This window comes from Cataglyphis hispanica, chromosome 1 (genome assembly GCF_021464435.1).
Source record: "Cataglyphis hispanica isolate Lineage 1 chromosome 1, ULB_Chis1_1.0, whole genome shotgun sequence".
NCBI classification, from domain to species: domain Eukaryota; kingdom Metazoa; phylum Arthropoda; class Insecta; order Hymenoptera; family Formicidae; genus Cataglyphis; species Cataglyphis hispanica.
The window spans coordinates 19,830,970-19,856,168 of NC_065954.1; the positions used below are offsets into that span (position 1 = coordinate 19,830,970).

The 25,199-nt window shown below is 41.0% G+C and overlaps 1 protein-coding gene and 1 long non-coding RNA gene across 5 annotated transcripts in view; one reads left to right on the top strand and one right to left on the bottom strand.

Annotated features, from left to right (window-relative positions):
* Window positions 1-9,546, bottom strand: part of LOC126852535 (uncharacterized) — a 259,632-nt gene extending 250,086 nt beyond the window's left edge. The window contains exon 1 of one of the 2 annotated variants that reach the window (XR_007687842.1): window positions 9,508-9,546. This is a non-coding gene — a long non-coding RNA (uncharacterized LOC126852535). Of the gene's footprint in view, window positions 1-543; window positions 689-9,507 lie in introns of those variants that run through there. The other variant, XR_007687841.1, reaches the window with a different exon arrangement.
* LOC126851965 (uncharacterized) overlaps window positions 1-19,054 on the top strand; it is a 226,900-nt gene extending 207,846 nt beyond the window's left edge. The window contains exons 4-6 of one of the 3 annotated variants that reach the window (XM_050596388.1): window positions 555-1,204; window positions 14,507-17,264; window positions 17,387-17,705. In XM_050596388.1, the coding sequence (XP_050452345.1) occupies window positions 555-1,204; window positions 14,507-17,264; window positions 17,387-17,562 (3,584 nt within the window). In that variant the 3' untranslated portion in view covers window positions 17,563-17,705. Of the gene's footprint in view, window positions 1-554; window positions 1,205-14,506 lie in introns of all 3 variants that reach the window. The other 2 variants (XM_050596370.1, XM_050596379.1) reach the window with 2 other exon arrangements.
* Window positions 19,055-25,199: the final 6,145 nt, after the last annotated feature.

A 25,199-nucleotide genomic window follows, 5' to 3' on the forward strand; every position in this document is an offset into this window, starting at 1 on the left:
GTGGTACCGGACTGACGGCGACGGCGCCGGCAATGGTAGTAGTATTACGACGATAGTAGTAGTAGGAATGACGCCGGCAGAGTGCTAGTAGTAGGGTTGATGGAGAGTGGGGACGATAGGTCCGGTCGCGAAGACGGGTAGGGGTAAGTAAGTTCCTTCGGTGCCACGGCGACCCTAGGTTGCCTCGACGTTGCCGGAGACAGAATCAGAGAGAGAAAAGGACAGAGTAGCGGGGAAAGAGGGACGTGCGAGTCCGCTCGAGGGGGACGACCGAGCGACAGAGAAAGAGAGAAATCGAACGACATAGTCGACCGGAAAGAGAGAGACGTGACGGAGAAAGATATGTGTGTGTGTGTGTGTGTGTGTGTGCGGGGGTGGGAGTATCCGGAGCTTAGGACACTGGTGGGGCGCGCGAGGGGGAATAGAGTAGGGGTGGGGACAGAGGACGTTTGTCCACGTTCACCACCGACACACGCGCTCGCACGCGCGTGTGCACGCTATCAGCAAAGAAAATCCTTTTTGACCTCTCTCTTTTCCACTTACCTGTATTTCAGCGCTGGCGCGACTGTCAAGCATCCACCACCAACAACAGCAGCAGCAGCAGCAGCAGCAGCAGCAGACTCAACAGCGGCTCGGCGGTGGCGGTACTGGTAGTGGGGATGTCGTCTCCGGCCCTCGTTCCACTGGTAGGGAGGATAAAAGCGTCGTAGGGAGGGTGAAGTACCCGGCATCGGCGACGACGACGACGACAACAACGACGACGGAGACGACGACGACGCCACCGACGACGACGACGATACTTGCGGATGGTAGCACAGGAGGTGGAGGAGGGGTAGGCGGCGGCGGCGGCGGCGGCGGCGGCGGTGGTGGTGGTGGTGGTAGTGGTGGCAGTGACAGTGCTAGTGGTGGCAACGGAACTCCTGGTGGGGACCGTAACAGCGGCGGTGGTAGTGGAGGTGGTTGTGCCGGTGGTGGTGGTGAAGTCGCGGAGAAGGAGGAGAGGCCACCGGCTTCAGAGACTGTCGAGCCGACGGCCGCGTTTGACGTCGCATCTCTCGTGCTCTACGGCTCGCGCGCACTGCCGATACGCCTTAAGATCTTGCTCGATCAGTTGTTCAACCAGTTGCCCCCCGCGCAAGTGACACGTATCCTAGCTGCCTTCGGTTGGACCCACGAGGATTATACGCGAGGATACATACTGCAGGTGAGTTGACGTGTCGAATTTATTCGACACACAACGCACACAACAAACACACACACACACACACACACACACACACACACACACACACATATATATATATATATACACACACACACACACACATATATATATATATATATACATATATATACGCGTATCGACGTTTGTGCGTGCGCGGCGAACCGCGTGAAACACCCTTTTATCGAAGGGAGATGTCGCGATCGCGTACCACGTGATGACGATACTGGGACTTGACATATCGTACTTTGGACGCTCGCAGAAGAGCGTTGATGTTTCGCGCGCGACGATCAGCTGCGTTCCGTAACAAGACGAACGAGCGCGACGAAAGCTAGGTTTTGACAGTTGGATTATCTCCAGATGTGACAGCAACCGCAAGAGACGATCATTATTTTGGTGACATCTTCTGTGAATAGGTGCTCCGAAATGCTTTGGCATCCGACAGGTTCGCGGTAATCTGACAAAGTCCGTTTCGAAAAATATCTTCTCAAAGGTTGACGCGAGAATCGAGACCTTTTTTTATCGCCGATGAATATGTTATATAATGATCGTATCTTTAATTGTATCTAAATATGAAAAATCTTCTATACATGCGCGGTGGTGAATCCTGATATAATAAAATACGAGTGTCAATTGGATATTAATTTCAATAATTTAATACAATAAAAGTCTTTCTTTCTCTCTCTAAAATGCTTTAAAATAATTTTACGGTTATAAAATATAAAATCGCGTAATATGTTGTGACAACGTCGAGGACAAAGACGTGAGAGCAAAATTGAAACGACGAACAGTGCATCAAAAGTGTATCGTATGATAGTGTAAGTAGTGCAAAAACGACGTCACAGAGCGAAAGATCGAGATATCGGCGTCAAGTGAGGTACCTGCGCAGTAATATGTAAATCTCAATGGGAGTCCTCCGTCGGACACATCCGCTACATCGAAGAGAACGGAAAATGCGAAGGACGTCGCTGAGAAGAAAGAAAATATGATGCTCTTGTGAGGAGGATCGAGCAAAGAGATGATTTAGGCCAATACACGATTGGATCCCATTATTCTGTCAATAAAGCAGTATCGTTTCTAAATATTGAAGACTCTTGCGAAAAAAGAAATTTAAATTGATTGAACGTATCAAAGTGTCTCGAAAGTGATGCTCGAATGGAAAAACATTGTCGCAATTTGAAGACAATATATAGTTTAATTTAACATTCTGACATAAACATTAAAATCATGTTAATTATATATGATTGTGTTGAGATTAGCAATGCTTCTTCGCAAATGTCTGAAATTTGGACATTTTTGACAGGTCGAATAATGATTTCTTAATTTGATGATTTGTTCTTTGATAACGTGTCTTGGTCGCAATCGAATATGCAGTCTACTTTTGCTACCGATTTCTACGAGATTCACCGTGGATCATCGTGCTTCTTTGGATCAACCGGTGATGAATATTGATGGACTGTTCTTCTTTAATAGTGTGTGACGATCAGTGAAAAAGTAGTGAACATCATTAATCGAGAAATCATCAAAACGAAACTTATCATTATTAAAAAAGCTGTTGTTCGTTTAAATGAGAGATTCGGGCACAAGTGAATGAAAGTTCATTAAAAAATTTCGTAAAATCGAAAAGATCGGTTGCTTGATTATTTCTTAAGCAAAATAAGAAACATAAATCGCGCTAAACAATGATTCTTAATAATTATAGTGACGTTAAACGTAACTCACGCGCGGCGCACGTGCAGTCGCAGAACGTTTAAAGTGCAATTTGTGAAAATCGATAAAAAAATGAATAGTTTGAATAAAATTATAAATGGAAGCATGAAGAACCACGATAATGATCGCGACTATTGGGATAAGACGTGAACATATATAATTATCAATAATTTTTATACGAAAAAAAAGCTTATTTTTCTCGTATATCGCGGCATATAATTCCGAACGTGTAATCTGTGAATGATTAAAATGACATTCTTGGACGAAGTCGATTGTTCCTCACACTCCACCATGATTATCATACCTAACGATACTTGATAATTATCGGTTTTAATTCTTTATAAAATGTACGAATTTGGCAACGCAATCTGTGAATAAGCATAGAAACTCGTAGTATTCTTTATCGAGATATTAAATGGCTGACCTTAACATTCTATCAAAATAAATAATCCTTATGTATATATGACATAGGTTCATTGTAAAAGCAGCTTTTTTAGAAAAAGATTTAGCCATTTCACATACGAAGCACTGAATCTGATTGAATTTTTATAAAAAGTATGATCTCTTTGAAAAAAAAGGCTACATTTACAAAGAATCTGTAATACTATATACGTATGCATGCATATATATCTATAGCTTCTTCTTTCGAGAACGATCGATGTAAAAATGATACTTGACAACAAATAAATCTCCTGCATAATTTCTCTCTTTTCGCGATTATTAACACACCAATTTTAATAAATAATGGAAAAATAATTAAATAATATTATTTATATTTTATTAAAAAAAAAAAAAAAATTCGATATGCCTAATATGATCGCGCAGAAGTATATGCGAATAATCGAAATGAAGATAATATTTTGAAACAACAGACAGAGATCACGATTTGCACAATATACACATTAGCTTGATAGTTATTTACACTTTGATCTTAACTTAGAGATATGCAATTGCAAAGGATTGATGACGCGTCGTCAAGACAATCGTAAAAAATTATCGCAGTAAAAGCTCGATCTTGTAACGATCTTATAGATTTCATGCGACACGTAGCGCGGTATACTTTGTCCGTTGCGAGGATACGAAAACGCGCGCGGTCGTGCGTTAATCTCACGAGAGAGATGCGCGCGCGTTAGGAAACGGGGAGTATCCGTGTAAACTGAATTGCGCCGATGTCGGCGTGAAATTAAAACGTACGGGAAACCGGTTTCTTCGGACGAGAGACGGATACGTAGAGATATATGTATGTACGCACCGCGATGCATTTACCCGTTGCAGCGGTTCCGCAAAGGCGTGGAATACGAAGAGCGCGTGCGCCGAAATTTATAATCGGAATAAATTTCAGCGAGGTGAAAAACGCGACATCTCGTACTATCGTATCTCGTGTTCGCACGCGATGCACGAAAAAAAAATCTCGGAGATTTGTCTCGAAGCATACGAGAATTGTCATTGAGGGGAACGCCGCCGGTGACACGTGCGGCCATGTACGCGTGTATGTTATCGTTTTGTTTACTTTCGTTTCGTCGAACAAATTTGAACCGAAATTCAAGCTTGTTAGAGCTCGCGTGACGATACACTTCGAGAAACTCTATTAGCTGTACTTCGGCCGTATTATTCGCGCAGAGAGAGAGACCGTTTGTGTACTGCTTAGGTATTTCGTCACCATAAGCAAGTCGGACGAAGACACGCGATTATCCGGAACGGACGTCGAAATACACGCTTCGATAGTAATCCGTTACATCTTTAACAAGTTGAAGCGCCGTGAATGACACAGTTCTAACTCTCAGTTATGACAAGATTAGATTAACGCCATGATTCTAATGGAGAGTATTTTCTAGCTACTTTTGTAATTATTCGAAATAATGTAGCATCGCTTGACACAACAAGATTTTACTCGTTGTTTATGTAAATATCAATCGGCTTAAAGAAAATTATATATATATATATATATATATATATATATATATATATATATATATATATATAGATTCTGATAATTATATGATATTAATGAAGAATAATCTATTAAAAAAAAACTAAGATATTGTGCAATAAACGTGTGCTTCAAGTTTAACATTTCTCAGATAAGAGGAGAATAGAAAAAGAAATTTTTCTATGGAATTTCATAATAGCTATTGACAATATTTATTAAACACACATATTTTACACATCAAGTGCCGTCGAGATATGAACCAACTGCAAACTCTGTCGATCGCTTATTAGAGACGTCACGATTCTCGAGTCGCTAAATTCCAATCATCTATGATGGCGGTAGGAAAGTCGAAAAGTATGGGCATCCACTTAGAATTTACATTTCCTCGAGCCATTGACAGGCATTCTCGCCGTCAGCAAACGTTGCTTTATGATTCATTATGGAAGCATTTTCTTCGAGTCGATAATTCCTAATCACCCGTCTACGACGCGAAAGTGGACCGCTCCGTAGAAATGATCCACCGGAAATTAAGGAGATTTTTGTGCCTCGCTTCGGATTTGCATTCTCTTTCACATCTGGCGAACTTGTTGCGGTCGAGTGCTACTTTACGGCTCGTTACCAGAATATCTTTGCCCGAGTCGCAAGACTTCCTGAATCATGATCTATAGCGCGCAAGTGTCACGTTGGGAGAGCGATCTATGAGAAATCGAGACCTCACAGCTCTGCTCCGGATTTGCATCTTGGTATGTCAGTTATTCGCGATCGCTTTATGACTCGAGTCGCAAGACTTTCAGAATCATGATTTATATTGCAATAGTGTCTCCTGGCAGCGGGTTCACTATCAGAATATCTCTCGTCACGGAATCGTAGGAACCCTGAATCATGATTTATAGCATACAAGATTTGTCTTTCAGCATGTAAACTATTCGCGCGGTGCGGTAATGTTTTATATTTCCTTTATTATTTCCTTGCGAGATACTTTGAATCGCGCGATAATATGATAGTGTTAAAATAACCTTCGCTCAAAAATATTAGTAAATGTACGCTTAAAATAATGAGATGTTCTGATATAAAAGTGTCATTTCTACCAAAAACTTCCGAGTCGTGCTGGCGAATTTGCATATCCTATTCGCCAGCAAAAATTTCCGCGCTTCCCAGTCGTTTCCGTGGTTCGGAATACCTTACACGCGAGGGAGCGCGGTCGAGAACATTGTCTTCATGGATATGGAAACGGTAAATCAGAGAACTCGGCGGCGAGGGGAAACGACGTTGGCGAACGACGAGCGCGTATCGCGCGGCGGAGGCCAATTTTGCGCGTCACAACCGCGTCGTAACAACGGAAGCAGTTGCAGCGACCCGGCGGAATCAACAAGGATTTTACAAGGACTAACTACCATCGATTCTACCGTTTTACGACGGATACCGCGATGGAAGAAGAGGCAGCTTTGGAACGCGAAACCGCGCCTCCACGCCGTCGTGGCAGCGCGAGATTTACGACCGAATTGTGCGTCGGCGAGCGAGTCGAAACGATTCTGACGATCTGCGATCGGTGACCGGAAAACTATCGGGGAGATTATTGCGAAGTGGATAATCTTTCGGGCGAGATTTCTTTAAACACAATGCGATGACAAATGTAACAATTTTTAATTATATTAATAATTCTCCGATGATAATATTAAATATATTTGTCATTTTTTATATCATAGGCTTTGATTTTCCCGAAATGTTCAATTTATTTGACAAGGTATAAAAGCGAACAACTCTTTCTCGAACATGGAATTTCTAACAGAAATTCCAAGTGAAATAAACGATTGAAAATCACATTATTATCCGAGAGAAAATGAAAGTTTTTTTTACGACTCGTACGAATCGTAAAAACTGATACATTTTATAAATAGTAAAAATTGTGCAGTAGAAGTTAAAATTCTCCTAGAAACCACACATTTCGCATTAATTTATTAGAGACATTTCTTTGAAATATAGACACGAGAAATTAATGTGTTACATTTTATAATTAACACGATAACGATATTATTAAAGAAGCAATAACTCGTTTGTAATTTTTTACGCAAAAATTGATGATAGACTCAAATTGTCGACGATTGAAATTAATCAGTTGCTAAATATCACACTTGCATAGTAGAAACTTAGATATTCTTGCTACAAGATAATGAAGATGCTTGGAGATTTAATTCCGGCAATACATACTACATCATTCTCAAAGTACCTTCGACTGTCTCCGATTGTATTCAGACAGAAGCGTCAAGGACGACGGCAGCAAGTCACCTTCACCAGTGGTCTCCTAGAATTCGAAACCCCCGTCAAGATCGCCTAACCCAGGATCGATCGTCGCCGTGCGGCATTCGCGAGGAATCGTAATATCAAAAGTAGCGACGTAAAGCAGACAAGGGGCCGGACAGCGGAAATCGGCAAAGATGGTAGCCTGGAGCCCATCGACCTGTCATTACTCCACCTCGATGGGAGCATGAGCCAAAACCGTAAATTACAGAGCATCCCGAGCGAACGGAGACGATTCGAGGGTACCGATCCCGGAGTATTTGCCAGATGAAAGAGAGAAAGAGAGAGAGAAAGGGGGAGAATCGAGGAAGGGGGGAATCAGCTCGGGACCGTCGCGGATCGATCACTCGAGCGGAAATGTAAAATCGAGCGCGCAATCGGCGAATTAAAACTTCGACATGCCATTTACATGGCTACCGATCGAGGCGAAATGACGATGACGACGGGCAAACAGAAAGAGTCCGGGGGGACTCTTGAAACAAAAAGAAAAAATAAAAAGATCGAGCCAATACGAAAAAAATTACAGAGCGCGGGACCGAAGCGGACTTCGATTTCTGACAAAGTAAAACGGTGCGATTATCGAGCGCAATCGAGATGCACGAAAGATTTATCAGTAATTATAAATATCTTGTGCACGTCGTCATACGGAGTGAAAAATCAAAAGTCGTTCGGGATTGATATGCACATATTTTTTGCCACACAGATATATACAAAAGATATATCTCTATAACTAATAATTTTAAAAAGAAATTAATTTTCTTATGTCTTTTAGTCCGCTGTAAAAACGACTCTTAAAACATGCAGCTCCCAATAGATGCATATCTTTTTCGCTTGTCGAAGCCAACTGACATTCGATGTTGGCATGAATCTTAAAACGTGACATTAACAAGGCGTGTATGCAAAGTCAAAATCAAAAATCCAACCGCGTCAAATATCGCGTTAACACATTAACGACGTGCGCACCGTTACTTCCTTGCGATATGGCTTATCACCAACCATCGACCGCGATGTCTCTGATCTGGGTAAGATGCGAACACGGCGTTCTCATGGACCATGATGTGACGATGGGAAACGTGTTCCGAATGTAAATCGTTGTACATGGCGCTTCGGCTCCAAAGTCCGGAGCCTCGGACACGCGCACGCACACTGGCGCGTCGGAATGCGTTTTCGGGATGTCTCGATCGCCCAGAGCGAACTTCGGTGCGAATTATCCGACGATAATGTCAGCGTTAAACGTACAAGATCGAGCGATCAGAGTCACATAGTTTATTCTTCGATGTTGCGTCGCTCGCGGCCGGAATAATTTACACCGACCGCTCGCCCGCGCTTCGCAGTTTTGTCAATATGATATACGTTACGATTAATATCTACGCGAAATTTATATTTTCCGCAGCTGTTTAACGGAGTATCACGTATGTCGGTATAGCCGCGAATATCTTGTGTATACGCGGCAAATGATATACGAGAGATTCCGCACAAAAATGACGTAAGTAGGAAATAGATCAACATATTGCATATCGCGCAGTTTTGAGCATCATACTTCTAAATCATGATCTTGGCAGAATAGATGACGTAATCGATATTTTTGAAATTCCTTTTAACTTTAATTTAACACCCACATATACACAAAAAGTAAAGTTGAAGGTAAAATATAAAAATATGTTATATATTTAACGTTGAACTTTAAACGAGCTTCCGAGTTTAGTTGTCTGGTACGAAGAGATGACAATATTTATATATAAAGAAAAAAGAAGTGGAAATTGAATTGCATATTTATAGCGATGAATATTGAAAATATTAAGAGAAACTTATATCCCGGAATAAACTAATTTATTTTTAGACAAGATATAAATATAACTTAATGATTTTTATACATTCCATGATTTTATATAACACATGACCTTTAAAATCTCACGCCATTTAAAAAAATAAGTTTTTTTATTCTTCTGTAAAAAAATCTGCAAAAATAAAATCGTTAAGGTGCGCACAGTCGCGCTTAAGACGCCATTTTCCCGGTAACCTCGGTGAAACTCCTCGTGTTGCATCGAGATTACATTTTACGACGTGCCGAGCTCTTCGCGTCTATGACGGCTTCGCCGACAGTTTCTCTTCGTCCGCGATCGTCCCAACGCTAACGAGAGCGCGTGAGTAAAGTCGAAATAAAACAGCGCAGTTGCGGTGGTCGCAACAAAGAGAGAGAGAGAGAGAGGGGGAGAAAGAGATAAAACGTGAACGAGAGAGCAGGAGGACAGAGGATAGACGCAGGTAGCTGCAATCCAATTTAGCGGCGGATATCCACGCGAGATCTTTACGATTTCTACCCACGAATAAGACAGGGCCCACTTACCGTGAAATCATATGCAGTGTCCAGTCACGGATGCCGCCGCTGCCGCTCTGATCTCCCTCCTCCTTCCGTCACCTCCGCGTCGATCGCCGCCGCAGCTTCTTTCGCGGTGAAAACTAAACTGCGTCGTACTTCGCGCCGGTAATTTGCGTGCATCGCCAGATGGCACCACGGACTGGAACGGCCTGCCAATACACGCGCGCCGTCTTCGTCCGTGCTACATATTCCGCTGCCGTGACTCTGTCATCGTTATACTTGATAAATTAACGTAATCACAAATTGATTATTCTTTATCTACACAAATAAGGTAATATATCTATCTATTATATAGATTATATAGATAATATAGTATATATATATATATATATATATATATAGTATATAGTGTATAATATATCTATTGATTTTTTAAAATAATTATTTTTTTGGTAGAAATAAAATTAAAGAGAAAAGAATCGATCCGTATATATGAAAAATTTGTCCGAAAAGTTTGCTACTTTTTAAAATTGTTGATTAAATGAGATTGCCATTATCGTTTAAAAAGTAATAATACAAAATAAACAGCGTAGAGGGAATTGCGTGAAGGAGGCAAGAATTATGCGAAACATACGCGAAACATATGAGGATTAAGGGAAACGTAATGAGCGAGCGAGTAAAACGAGGTTTATCTTACGTCTTCGGCTCTCGTAATTATCCATTATGCAATAACGCAGTAATGCTACGCTTCTTGTTCTTAACGCCTTCTTTATTCTTGGGTAGACCAGCCACTAAAATTCCCAGGGTCCTGCGTCGCGTTTCGTATATGTGAAACGTTGAGAGACGTGCACACATCCTATTATTTAAATTAATTACATCTATCCGAATTTTTAATTAAAGGTATCTCCGAACGACAAAGCAAACTGTAAATATATATGTATGTTGCGTGTATATTTTGCTCACTTATTGTTATCGTCGCATGTACTTTGTAAAATCGTGCACATTTAAAAAAATATACTTATGTGTTGAGTGATGAGAGAATTTTCAAATTAATTAAATATTAAAAATAAGTTTTAATTATTAATATAAATAATGTACTTTTGCAATTGCGGTAAATCGATGAGCAGCATTTTAAATTAAAATGAACAAATACAACATGTTGTTTTTATAACAGGATTGAGATACCGTTGTAGACTGAATAATTTTTATTAAGAAAAAGCAAGTTAATTTTCAATTTTAATTTTTTAAGCAGCATATAGAAGTCGAAAGACGTATTCTTAATTTCAGTATATTAATTACGTCTATGTAATTACATTATGAGAACTAATTGTAAGATTTACACATATGTATAATTCAGAATTATTTTATATAATAAGAATTTTTCTTCTTTAATTTTCCTCATCAAAACTTCTTTTTGTCATAATTTACACCGCCCACACGTTTCACATTCATTTTGTGTCCCATCGGACACGCGGGAGCACTCAAAACGGTGAAATTCCACGTTGCGGAATTTGGAGAAGGAGAGAGAGAGAGAGGGAGGGGAGGGGGGAGATCGAGCGTTGTCGGAACGAACCTCATTCGCGTGCGGGATTAAAATTCGAGTCCCACGGTGTACACGGTAGTCTTGCGTTCTCAGACACGACTGCTTGGATCCTTTCACGTAAGGACGAAAGACGTTTAAGCGCTTCGCGGAATCCTTTTTTCGTCCCTCCACCCCGAACGTCACGCATGTGTGTATAACACGGCCGCGGGTGAATGATGACGCGCACACCGTCGAATCTTTCGTGAAATATCTATGAAAAAAGCATCCTCGGCCTTCAAGATTGCCTCTCAAGAATCGACAGTTCCTGTAAATGATAGACGCGATGTAAAGTCTCAGGAATGTAGCTCGTTTTTTTTTTTTCTTTTCCAATTCCGAGATCATATCTCGATGTTTACACAAAGAACACGACAGAAGATTGCTGGTAAAAATTGTAGTATAATTTCGATAAATTTGAATTTCCATTGCGATCGGTATGCAATGAGAATTACAAAAAAAGTGTCAGTCTATTCATTAAATAAAAAAATATTGTTTTTAGTTCGCTGAATCGACCAGAAGCTCTCGTCATCTATAAGGAAATTATGATTATTTGATATTGACTGGTCGAATCTTAACTTTCAATAAAGCATAATACCGTTGCAACGCGAGATTCGTCGCATTTTTAATTTCGCCGCGCGATGATCGATGGGAGAAGATAAATGCCAAGAACGACGTAATAAATTCCCGCGTACCTGGTATCACAATGCGCGTAAAAATTCTTAAATTGCATGCATCGCGGAGACGAGCCGATTATCGCGGGAAGCAACCGGCGAGAAAACGTCATCGCGCACTTGTGGACACATGAGAAACGGTGTGACATTACTCGTGCATCATCAAACGATAATCTCGATGCGATCTACAAGAGAAATAATATACGGTACGGGGACGTCACAGCTGTCGCGTTGAGATTTGATTACTGTCGTTAGAGAATAAAAATCCGAAAATTATACTTCGCAACGTAACGGCACGTTATTCATTGTCTTTTTATTCATAAGGTTTCAATTATTTTCGTATTTGGATACTGCCGTAGACTTTCTCCACAAACGTCATTTAACATCTTTAGGAAAATTGGATTTTTACTCATCTTAACGCGTATATGTGTGTGCCTTGCTAAACTAAATTAATTTTTTATATAAAATTTCTCGTTAACGCGTATGTGATAATTTAACAGAAAGCAAATAAATTTTTTAACCGACGCGTTATTAATTTATATTTAATAAAAAAATTTTTTATATCATCAATAAATATCATATATATATATATATATATATATATATATATATATATATATATATATATATCAATTACTATATTCCGCGCTTTTTCTAAGATTTTTCGATCCGTTTGGACCAAATATATCTTCTCTTTTCTTATTCACCGAATAAATATAGATTCAAATTTTATATTTTATGCAGAAGTAGAGAGTGTTCTCTCTACTTCTTATTATATGTATATATAGATATATCTATTTATATGTATACTGTTTAATTTATGAAAAAAGAAGGAGCACAAATAGCTGTAAGATCGAGATACTGCCGAATATACCATGACGGCGCCGAATCGATTCTATCAAAGAGAACAAAAACTTTGTGGCAGCGCCTATTATATCTGCCGGCGTGATCGCCAGCATTCGTCTGACATTCTTTATTTTTGCGGTTAGCCCGGGGCGAGAAATAACGACGTCGTTCCCGCGATCGAATCCGGAGTGGCGGCGATCACGAGTGTCTCGGCCGGCGAGTGTGTTCGCATACACATTTCCGGCCGTGTGCGTACGACATACGCATACGGTGACGCGTGCGCGTGCTTGAAGAAATATACACGGGACGCGAAAAGCGTCGCGGTGCTAGGCGTCCTGCGTTACGTCCGCGAGGCTCGTCGGAATGCATAAATAAACAAATCACAAAGAGAGAGAGAGAGAGAGAGAGAGAGAAAGACTCACGCTCCATATACGCGGCCATCCCGAATTTATAAGAAGCCGTGACTCCATACGAGAGCGATATATGTGACGTTCGTGTGGAACGTCGAAAACGTATCGCCAGATTTACGTTTCTCTCGGCAGGATACGTATCTCAGCGAGAGGGGCCAAGACGAAAAGTTAAACTTTTATCAAGTAACATGATCGCGAAGCGAAATCGCGACAAAGAAACGAGAAACATCCGGTGTTCTGCAAATGTTATCTAGTAAAAATATTGGGAATTAAACGAACAAGCGAAAAGGAAATGATGCCTAGCTCTTATAAAACATCTCTTAATAAAATATCGAATATTAAATATAGCGTGATGTGTGTTTTTAATATACAACCATTATTATTTTTTTGCGTTTATTTTCGTTACTTTATTTTCAGCGAAGAATAAACGACTTCCGAGATTGACTGCAACTTTTGTTGAGGGATCATTCGTACTGTTAAATACATGAGGTTTTTTAACGGAGTGCGATGACAAATCGCTAAAATTCGATCGCAAAAAGGGGATTGTTAATAGCGGGTATGAGAGGAAGACAAATCGAGTATGTACAATAATATCCGTTGAGATGCAAGGTTAAATCCTTAACGCGTTTAAATGCAATCTCGCTGCTAACAGGCAAAGCAGAACTAATTACCCGCTACATTAAGCATCATCAATCAATCCTTTTTATTTATCAGTCGGTTTTTGTGCGCTCACAAAAGTAACGGACCGCGAACGTGTCCATTTCTGACCTTCTGCGGTTGACAATACGAAAAGTATTTTTATTGTGATAATATAATTACAACCGAAGAAGAATAAGCTTTTCGTCCACCGTCGACGATTATGCGAATCCATCGACGATATCGCATATTCTTTGCCGCGTGATTTCCCGCATACATTAAAGAGTGTAATCGTGAACACCAGCAATTTACGAATACATGCAATGAACATTGTAAGAAATTACTTTGAAAAAATTCTTTGTCCTTTGTTTCATCGTAAAAAAGACGATGTATTATCATAATACATTGTTGCAATTTTGCTTAGAAAACTTTAAAAAGTCATTAGAATATACTGTACAGATAATTCGGTGTAGTTTTCTTTTTAAAAAGAAAATAACATAATAATTATAATTTTTCAACAGAGTGTCATTAATAAAAAAATAAATGCATACAAGTATCTCAAGAAAATAGTTTCTGAAAACTGTTTGAAACAAAAGTTGTTTGATTTTGAAGGAGATGTTAGGCGATAATTTTTTAATAGAATTCTTATTTCTATGTGCAATGGTATAATAATTATATTTTATATAAGGGTGTAATTAATTTTTTCTTAAAATAGATTCAAGTAATGACACAACTGTCAATGTAATCACACAAATGTCATCGTCTGATGTTTCTCTTGAAACTAAATAATTTTTCTGTTTCATTATCTTATTTTGACTTATCCTGTCGACGAAACCATTTCTTCAAGTTTCAAGAGATTAATCAATTTCGTCTTCTGTTTGCAGGACTCGCAAAACGGCCCGGTGCTGGACCGATGGAGTATCTGCTCGGCTGAGGAGGAGCCGCTGGTTCTACAGCAGTTCCTCAGGTTCGCCGAGACGCGTCCGTTTGTGCAGCAACTGCTGCTGGCCGCCGGAACGCCAGGTACGGATGCTATGTCACCGAGCAGACGACCTTCGCCGCCGACGATGCCACTAGCACACTTGCCGCCCCCGTTGCATATGCTACATTGCGGGCTACCGCCACCGGGTTCCCGGTTGCCGCCCCCGCTACCACCGCCCCCGCCTCCGCCACCGTCGTCGATTTCGCATTCCTCGATGTCGCCCACGGCGCAGAAGCATTATTCGTCATCGGCGAATCCAATCGGCTGTATCACCAGTAGAGCGAATTCACCCCCGCGTTCTCTGGATTCGCACTTAACGGTATCGCCGTTGAATCGATTGCAGAGCATGCAACCGTTCGACTTCCGGAAACTGGGCACCCTCGGGCTGCCGGCGTTTCCGCCGTTGCCGCCGCCGCCACCGTCCGCGGAGCAGCTCCTGCAGAATCGGAAGTCCATGAGGAATCAACAGAGCCCTCACAGTCCGCCCCATCATTCGTCGTCGCAACTGCAGAGGCCACACATGCCAGTCGCGCCAGTCTCCTCGTCGGCGTTGACCTTTGGCCATCCGCTCTCGGTAGCCGTCTCCTCTGGCGCGCTACCCCCGAGCTTTCCGACGCACTTCCCACCACCACCAATAGGCAAATCTCCCGGCGGAATCGGTGCCGGGTTAACTGTACCCGCGGATGTGCATAGCAGTGGCGAGAAGAGCAGTGAGTTTGGCTCGGAAGAGGACGACGATGACGAGGAGAACTCGGACAGCGCGCTGAACCTGAGTAGACGAGACTCCGCTTTGTCGAAGCACGCAATTTCTTCCGAGCAACGGCATCCGTCGTTATCCCTTCAGGGCGCGCCGTTGGGTAGGCCATCCGGTATACCTGGCAGGAAGCCACACTCGCCGGGCAAACGGCCAAGCAGCCAGTGGAGCGCTGCCGCGAACTTACCGCCAAACCTTGGTACGCCTTTCATCAATCCTACCACTGGCAAAAAACGCGTGCAGTGCAACGTCTGCCTTAAGACTTTCTGCGACAAGGGCGCATTGAAGATCCACTTTAGCGCGGTGCACTTGCGAGAGATGCACCAGTGCACTGTCAAGGGTTGCAGCATGATGTTTAGCTCGCGCAGATCGCGCAATCGGCACAGCGCCAATCCAAATCCGAAACTGCACTCGCCGCATCTACGTCGCAAGATCTCGCCGCACGACGGCCGCTCTTCCATGGCGCACGCCCTAGTGTTGCCACCCCAGGTTGGACTCCCCGTACCAGCCACCGGATTGAATCATCTACCGTTCGGCACGTTCCCGTTGCTCACACCGCCACCGGATCTCCGTTCACCGGCCTCGTTATGCGCGCTGGACTTCAAACACTTGGACCTATCGTCTACGCAGGCGAGCCAAGGCAGACCGTACGATGAGGCGCTGCAGCAGCAGAGAATGTCGGTGAACGCGAGTCTGTCGACTACCACCACGGCTTCGACGACAATACCAGTGGCGATGTCGAGCGCGGCGCTTACCACGACCACGACATCAGTGCGAGGTTCGTATCCTAGTGGCGGCGCAGTTTCACCGTCCACTCAGGCATCGTCCATGATACCGGAAGGCGAAGAAGATGATGATGACGACGACGGCGGTATCGTCGTAGTCGCGGAAGATGAGACTAGTAATCTGCCATCCAGATTGCAGCCGCTTCGTACCGACGATGAAGAGCAACCAGCTGACTTCAGTCTGGCGAAGCGACCAAAACTCTATTTTGGCGACACTGCCGATGAAGATCTCGTCAGCAATCCGGATAGCAATGAGGACAACGACTCGATGGGCACGGTCGATCAGCAATCTTTCTCCGTGAACCAACACTTGCTCAACTCGAGTTCCTTCCACAACCGGGGCGTGCGCAAGAGGAAGTCCCAGCATCCAACGAGATGTGCCGTGCCGGTAGAAGTGCATTCCTCATCCACGGATGGTGACTCCTCCAATGACGAGGAGCAGCGAATTCAACGGCGTTGTCTGTCAGACAGCGTTGTTGCGCCGGCACCGATGGCGGAGTTTCAGAATCAACCAGAAGACATGTCGATGTCCAGGCTCGAAGCGGAAGAACGGAAAATACTTCCCAGCTCACCGAGAAATCTCAGAGGCGGTTTGCATGAATCAGATTCGCACTCTCCGGATGCCGCCAATAAAGAGCGCGAGACAACAGTGTCCGCCAATAATCGGCGCGACACTCTCTCTTCTCAGGACAATGCGGAGGATCTACTTCAGGACGAGCCACGAGATTTGAGTTCTAGAGCGAGCAGCATCAAATCGCCTAAACGACAGATCACTCCGGAACCAAAGATCGATAATACACCGTCGAACACAATGCCGAGCGGGGCGACGACAACGACAACGACAACTTCAGTGGCTGCGGTGAAGAGTTCTGACGCCACGTCGTCTGAGCAGAAAGATCGACAGCAGAGCGCGGAGAGCGATGAAACGAAGGCGAAAGAGGAGGCGATCACGAAGAAAGAACCTACCGAGACATCCGCGCAGGAGGAGAAGAAAGCAGTGAACGAGATGGGGCACCAAGAGGACGAGCAAGACGACGATGATGAGCCCATGGAGGAGATCGAGGAAGATGATGAATTGGAGGAGGAGGAGGATGCGGACGACGCGCTGCGCAATCAAGAAGGTGAGCGTCCCGATGATCCCCCCCGTGCCCCGAGCTCGGTCGACAGCCGTCCGACGACAGCCGACGACCTCTCCCACGACTCCTCGATCAACACTTTGCGTCAACTCGAGTCCTTGTCGCAGGGTCGATGCGCGATGCCGTACGCCGAGACGCAGCGGGTGGCTTCGAGGTCTGGCCGCGGCTCTACCAGCCCTATCAGCCTCATGATCCACCAGGAGACCACCATGGACAACTCCTCACATGGCTCTCGTTCATCCAGCGCCTCACCCTCCACAGCGGCCATGGATACGGACAATAGCCTGATCACGTACGCGCGTTACGAGAATGGCGGCTTTGTCAGCACCCAGGAGGTGCCGCTCGACCGCGAGAATCCGCGCCGTTGCACGGCTTGCGGCAAAGTCTTTCAGAATCACTTTGGAGTTAAGACCCATTATCAAAATGTTCATCTCAAACTGATGCACCGCTGCAGCGTAGACGGCTGTAACGCGGCCTTCCCCTCGAAACGATCTCGCGATCGCCATTCGGCGAATCTCAACTTGCACCGGAAACTGTTGTCGACCTCGTCGAGTCCACCACTCTCGTCCAGCCTGCCGCCGAGTCTATCACCGCGTGTCGACGATCCGCAGATGAACCCGTTGCTGCATAATGAGTTCCTGGCGAGACTTTACGCCGATGCCAGCATAGGCGCCTTGGGTGCATATCCCTTAGCACCTAGTTTGCCGTCCGCAGTCGATCTGGCGGCTAGAATACCACCGCCGCATCCGCTGCTGCTGCCACCGCATCTCGGCGCCACCTTCCCGGGCCTTTCTTCGTTTGCATCTCACCTGGCCGGTCTGAACGGCCTCACTCATCAGCACTTGAACCATCTAACGAGATTGACTCAAGAACAGGGCAACAGGCATGTATCTGCCTCGCCCATGTCTTCGCCAGGCTTAGACGATCGTAAAGAGGAAGCTAGGTGCACCATACCCGGCTGCGAGCGTGTCTTTGGCTCCAGGGCTGTGCGGGATGCGCATTCCAGGGATCCCCAGGCCCACCGCGATTTGCCGATCCTATCCACCAGCAGCGGCTCGTGACCGATCTCGTTCTGCAGTCGCGGACAAGATTATTATTCCCTACTGTGATGCCAAAATCCTAACGGCGATTTGATCCAATCGATCGATCACCGATGATCTCGTTTTTACGTAGGGTCGGCAGACGATGCGGTCCTCACGAACGTTGCCCTTATTTAAAACGTTTAACGGACATGCATAATAACGTGCAATATCGAGCGGAATGCGAACGGGATGATCGACTATCACGTGACTGATACGAGGTAGTCCCCGTTAATCAAGGTCGTCGAAGATCTGCCCATGGAGCCAGTTCCGACGTGGTAATATCTGCCTGCCATTTTTCAGATTCTTTCGTCAGGATATTTGTTGGGCTGATCTAGTCAATCTGGAAATTTTATTTCACGCATTATCAGAGATGATAAAGTAAAAATCGTGCACTGAATCGCTGCTCTCGTTTGATTAATCGACAATATTGTGCAAAATACTTTAATGATTTGACAATATCAAATTGTGAATTGAATAATAATGCATACATCACTATATTTAAAGCTTCTCTGGCATTCTAAATAAAATTGGATGATTTTAATTTAAAAGAGCACAAAATTTGAAGCTATAAATATTCTACTTATAATCAAGAGAGAGTTTGATATTTATTTATAGAATGAAATTTTTATTTATATTTTATATATACTCTATATAGAAAATTTGTACAAAATATATGTATGCAAAATTTACATGTTCCACGAAATTTATTTATTCAATGTATATAAAAATTTTATATGTATACAAATTTTTTATTTATATTCTACAATTTTACATTGATTGATGTTTGAAAATCTTATTTTCTTTAATTATAGATGAATAATACGTAGTATGCATGGCAATTTATAATTTTTAGAAAAAAAAAATGCTTTTAAAGAAAACTAAAAAATTTTGAAAATGTGCCATATAAAAATATAAAATCATTCAGTTTTATTAAGAAGACTAAAATCATATTATGCAGTATTAATTGATATCTTTATTTTAAGAAAAATACTACTCAATTAGAATATAAAATTTGGAAACTTTTGAAAATTGTGAATTTTCTGATTTTTTTTTTTATACATACATAATTTTAAAGCGAGCAAAGAAACAGCACGCGAATATATTCGTAACATATTTCCTTCGTATCATTGTAAAGAATCATAAGAATGGCTGGCATAAATTCAGAATTTAATTGGTCGATTAAACTGCCTGACCTTGAAAATGTTCACATTTTCGCATGGCGTGCGATCATTTTTTTTACGAGCGCGATGCCGAAGAACCGAACATGGCGAATCGTTCGGCCCAAGTTTTCGTCTCGTCTGCTAGATCTCCCTTATTCATCGAGAATGATGGCCGTGTCATTTAATCAAGTCCCATTATCAAAATTATTTAACATAATGAAGAATAAAGAGAAAGAATTGACACACAGAAGGAATAAGGGAAGAACGAAGAAAAGCGGATTCAGAGGCGCGGTTCCAAAGGGCTAATTTTATCATCGTTGTGATAACGTACGTTTAGCGACTAACGCCACTATTTAACCAGTAACCAGTTACTACCACTGTATATAAAATATAAAACATAGTACCTTTCGATGTAAACGCGTAATTATATCGATTAAGCTCTACCAACGCGTCCGACGTGATGGTTAACGATTAATTTTGTAAATGTAAAGAAAAAGCCGGATATAAGGAGGAGAGGAAGAGAGAGAGAGAGAGAGAGAGAGAGAGAGAGAGAGAGAGAGAGAGAGAGAGAGCGATGTGTATCACGTTGCGACGACGGCAGCTAGAAAGAAATGCAATCTTACTTTAAGGAGAGGGAGCACACCCTCGAGAGCTCGAAGGCTGAGGAGTAGGAGACGTTTGGCCGATCGGTATAGATGGACGTACACAATGGATCGACCAGCAAATCAAAGCGATGGCGTTTCGCGCTAGATAAATGAGAATAGATAGATTTTATTTATTGTTTCCTAGGAACTTCACACAAACCACACACACATACTCACACATCGACACCAGAGCGGCCAGTAGCGGGCACTGCCGCGATTAACTTCCTCCTCTAGACTTGTAAAGTCACCTTGTCCCCATTTTCAACATGGGAATCAATTGGCGCCAGAAGATTCGCTCCTGTGTCGTTCGAGGAAAATTACTTGAAGTCATTCGGTCAAGAATGTGGAGCGTGCGAGCTCCTCCTAATATAAATTTTTGGTTGTACATATATACTTTATTTTCGTATCTACGGATATATAAATGTATAATTTGCCGGTGCGCGCAAGGTATATTCTTCGAGAGCGTATGTATGTGGTGCGCGTTTTTCTATCGAACCTTCGTTTTGCATTTTCGCGACCCGAGAGAGAGAGCGAGCGAAGTTTTCCCTTCTCCCGCGACACACACGACGAACCCATTACTGCTACGCATTAAGAGGACGAACGAGATTTATAATTGTAATTATGTATAAACCGAATGCTACGCTGTATATTATAGATCGATTATAAAGAACACACACACTCATCATTATGAAAATAAATACCTATCAAAACTTATTCATTAAACGTTTTTTTCCTTCTCTCCTTAATTGTACTTACAATTGGCAGTGTGGCAATAAATCTTAAAGTTTTTTTATCAATTTTATAACTTATTATGTATATTATCTGCAATTGTATTATCACTACTAAAATAATATATTATTATTGACATAATTTCATGCACATACATGACTTTTCATTTTATTTATTTATAAAAAAGATAAATATTTAATAAATCTTGATAAAGAATATAATATTCATAAAAATAGGGTGTTCGACAAAATTATGACTGTCTAGTGAGCGATTAAAATTTATACATATGTATGTCATCTGTTTCCGTCTTGACGAAAGATTGGACAGCGCTTCATCGAGCCTTCGACACAGACAGGTAGGTCCGCGTGCAAAAAAATGAAAGAAAGAAAGATCACCCCGCCCACGCTGTAACGTGAGGCAACCTCGTTTTCGCGGAAAAAAGATCCTTCTTTTGCCAGCGATGTCGGATCGTTTATCAGAGGATCTCGCGGGCGTGTACGTGCACGCCTACTAATCCGCGGGCACCGTGAAAAAGAGAATCTCTCTGACAAAAGACTTATTTTCAGCCTGGACCCTGCAGAATCACACTCGCGTTGTAGTGCTGGAACTCGAGATCTAAGCGAAAAACATATAAGTTCTCTATTATTATACTCTATTATGATTATATGATTAATATTAATTATATATATTTAATAATATTCTAAAATAATATTTTAACTTTGACTCAAAATTAGGATCATGATATTTATTTCAATTTACTTCCGCATATTCATTATTGAAAAAACTTGCATTTATTTAGAATATAAAAAAGCCATCATTGCCACAATTTAAAAATAAATAGATATATTCTCTTAAAATGTTATGTCACAATTAGAGAAAACTCTCCCAAAATAATTATTATAAAATTATATTATTAATTATGCCCGAAGATGCAATTAATTTGCATCGAACACGAAAATAGCTAATTGGCTCTCGTCGCAAACTTTTGACAAATAAATAATTACATATATTTATAGACTTGAAGGACTTTTCGCGGCCGCTTAAGCTGCTCACCGATAAGTCCACTACTGTAACAAGCAAAACAACGAACTAACACGACGGCAGAGCACAGTAATTAGAAGTGTCTCGTAATCGGGTCCACCCAAACGAAACACTTAATTACATGTAAGCGAGCGAGCCTGTCGTTCTCCGAAGCAGAAAGGACGCTCGAGAAGGCACGAATCGTCATCCCGGCCTTTAATCGGCATCAAGCAGATTAGATTAGGGATCCTTTGATTCTCGCGCTAGCTCACGCTATCCCCCAACTAAGATTAATAACGGATGCACGCGAAATCGAATCCCGGTTACGTTTCAAGTGGTGTTCGGCGTTTTCATGAATCACATTGTAAAAAAAAAAAATATGTAAAATTACATGAATAATACGTGTAAAATTATACAATGAATGATAAAAATGTATAAAATTTTCACTATTTAATGTGTAACTTTATACTTATTGTGTATTCAATGTAATTGGCTAATATTTTTTTACAATACGATGTAAAAATAAAAATGTAAAAAAGTGTAAAATGTCTCTACGTTTTTAAATGATTTACGAAATTATTATGCTTTTAAAATAAAATGTGGATTTTAATTTTAGTTATGTAATAGCGTATTATGATAGAATTATTTGTAAAGTTGTGTATGTATATGTGTGTTTGATGAATAGTAACAATGATAATTAATTATGTTTAATTTTAAAAATGTCGCCAGTAAATAAATTAATAAACAAGTGTTTATACGACCAAACTGGCAATTTATTGTTTGATTATTATATCACGACGTTTCGACCATATGGTTTTGGTCCTTATCAAGTGAAACTAAAATAACAATACTATAAATAATGATAGTCAAGTTACAATGAAATAAATAGAATTAAGCACTTACGTTATAATTAAAAAGTAGAAAGAGAAAAATCGAAATGTCAAACTGACATTGTGTCAACCACTATGTTTGGAATACTGAGATCGACTAAACGACCTTTATGTTGTTTAAATTCTCTGTATCTTTTTGGGAGTTAATAGTGTTGTCAAATTTTTTAATAAAAAACATTTCAGCTATTTCTCTCTTTCTTACATGTTTTTCGTTATGTAGAATATCAGGCGCTGACCAATCGAAGTCATGATCAAATTTTAATTTGTGTTTGCTAATTACGGATAAATTACTTGCGTGCATTTTTATATTATTACAATGTTCCTTGACTCGGGTGCCTAAGTGTTTTTTTGTCTGGCCAATATACGAAGCGCTACAATATGGTCGAAACGTCGTGATATAATAATCAAACAATAAATTGCCAGTTTGGTCGTATAAACACTTGTTTAATAATAATTAATATTACAGATTATTGCAGTAACCATCCAAGATACGATCGGAGCTCTTGATACTCTTCTTTGTTTTACGCATAACGTAAAACTTAATTTACTTTGCGCTACAATTCAATTTCACAAAACATTGTACGTCGAAAAAAAAAAATCTCATCTTTTTTTTAGCAATTTAAAGCATCGGGAGAAAATTCTTCTGTGTCTCTGCGAGTTTGGCACCTATATATATATATTTCTCTTTCTCTATTTCTTTTTTTTTCTTCTATTCGTAAATGTGTACGTAACACCGATGTACGCGAGATAAATGGATTTAGCTTCGACCTTACGGAGTACGTGCGCTCGCCCGGCTAGAGCTTTATTCTACCACCTCTCCCGACGCTCTCGTGCGCACGACAGGTGCAGCGTGGGAGAACGAGGGTGGGAAGGAAGGTGGAGGTAGGTGCACACTCTCACTGGGAGCTCGTCACGAGGGGGGAGAGAGGGGGGGGGCGCCCAGAGGAGACAGGGAGAAGGAAGGCAAAAAGAACAAAACGATAGAGAGAGAGAAGGCGGTCTCTTCTCGGTTAACGTCGACTCGCCCATCGATTCCCCGCGTATCCCCGTCCATTACCGTCCATATCGTATATCCCCGGTCCATTGCGTCTACTGCGAGGGCCTCACCATTGCTCTCGCGTGATCGTTTGGGCCAGCTGATCGCGCTCTTGAGAGCGAAACCTGCGGAATACGAATAAATAAAGGTCTAGTTAATGAATTTTTATCATAACTCTAATTTTTATTGTCAAAGTATAAATCTATTAGAATTGAATAATAATAATTTAACAATTACATTCTTAGTCAGACTCTATTTAACGACCATATAAAGAAAACGTAAAAAAATATCTCTCTCTTTCTCTTTGATGTTAAATTTAACATCAAAATTTAATTTAATATTCAATTTTGGTATCAATGTAATATTAAATTAATATAATATTAAATTATTAATATAATATTAAATTATTTTTTTTTTAATATACTAAAAAGCGACAAAAGTAAGTTGATAAAATAAATCATAAAATTATGCTGCTTATTATAAATGAAAATTGTCACAAATTGGATAAACGTTTAATGAAGTAAGAATCATCAAATGATTTTAAAATTTCCATTTTGTAATTTGCACGATATAACATAAAGAGAAAACATGACAAGATTTCTTTTCTGCTTCGATTTCTCTCCCGTCCCCTGCCAAAAAAAAAAAAACAAATTCTAAATTTACTTTCTATGTTAAATTTTTAAGGGGATGGAAGATGGAAAATATGGAAATCGGATGGGCAACGTGGCGTGATAAATTTTAATGCAGCTGATTAAATAACAGCTCTAGCAAAGTATTGTGTTCGTGTTAAATCTCAATTTACTTGCTTATTTATTTAGGCAGAATATATATGTATATACAACCTATATAATATATAAAACCTAGTTACTTTCCTATATTAGTCAATCATTAAACTTTTACTTGGTCGCGTGAGAAATATATTAACCGAAGAATAATTACGCTCAATGCAATTCGTATGCTTGTGATTATTTTCCTTCCCCTGTACCTTATAAGTTTTCTTAAAATTCTTTCTTATGAAATCTTACAAGTTAATTAAATATTTAATAAATCATGCCTTCCACATCTTCATTCAATTTACAGGCACAAACAAGTAAATTATCGCGTAATAGATACTTTGTACAAAGTTTTCTTTATCTTAATTTTTGACAATTTTCTTATTTTAATAATCAAAAATGTGTTTTTATTTTTCAAAGGAATTAAAAAAAAATATTCTTTAATAAATGAAATCTGTATAGCACTTTTTTCACTTACCATAGAACAAAGGAATATTGGAGATCTTTCTGAAGTTCTCCAAACTCCTCTGTTTCTTCTAAAAAAAACCTGTCTGATGCAACACAGATCGTTATTCGATCGTGTACG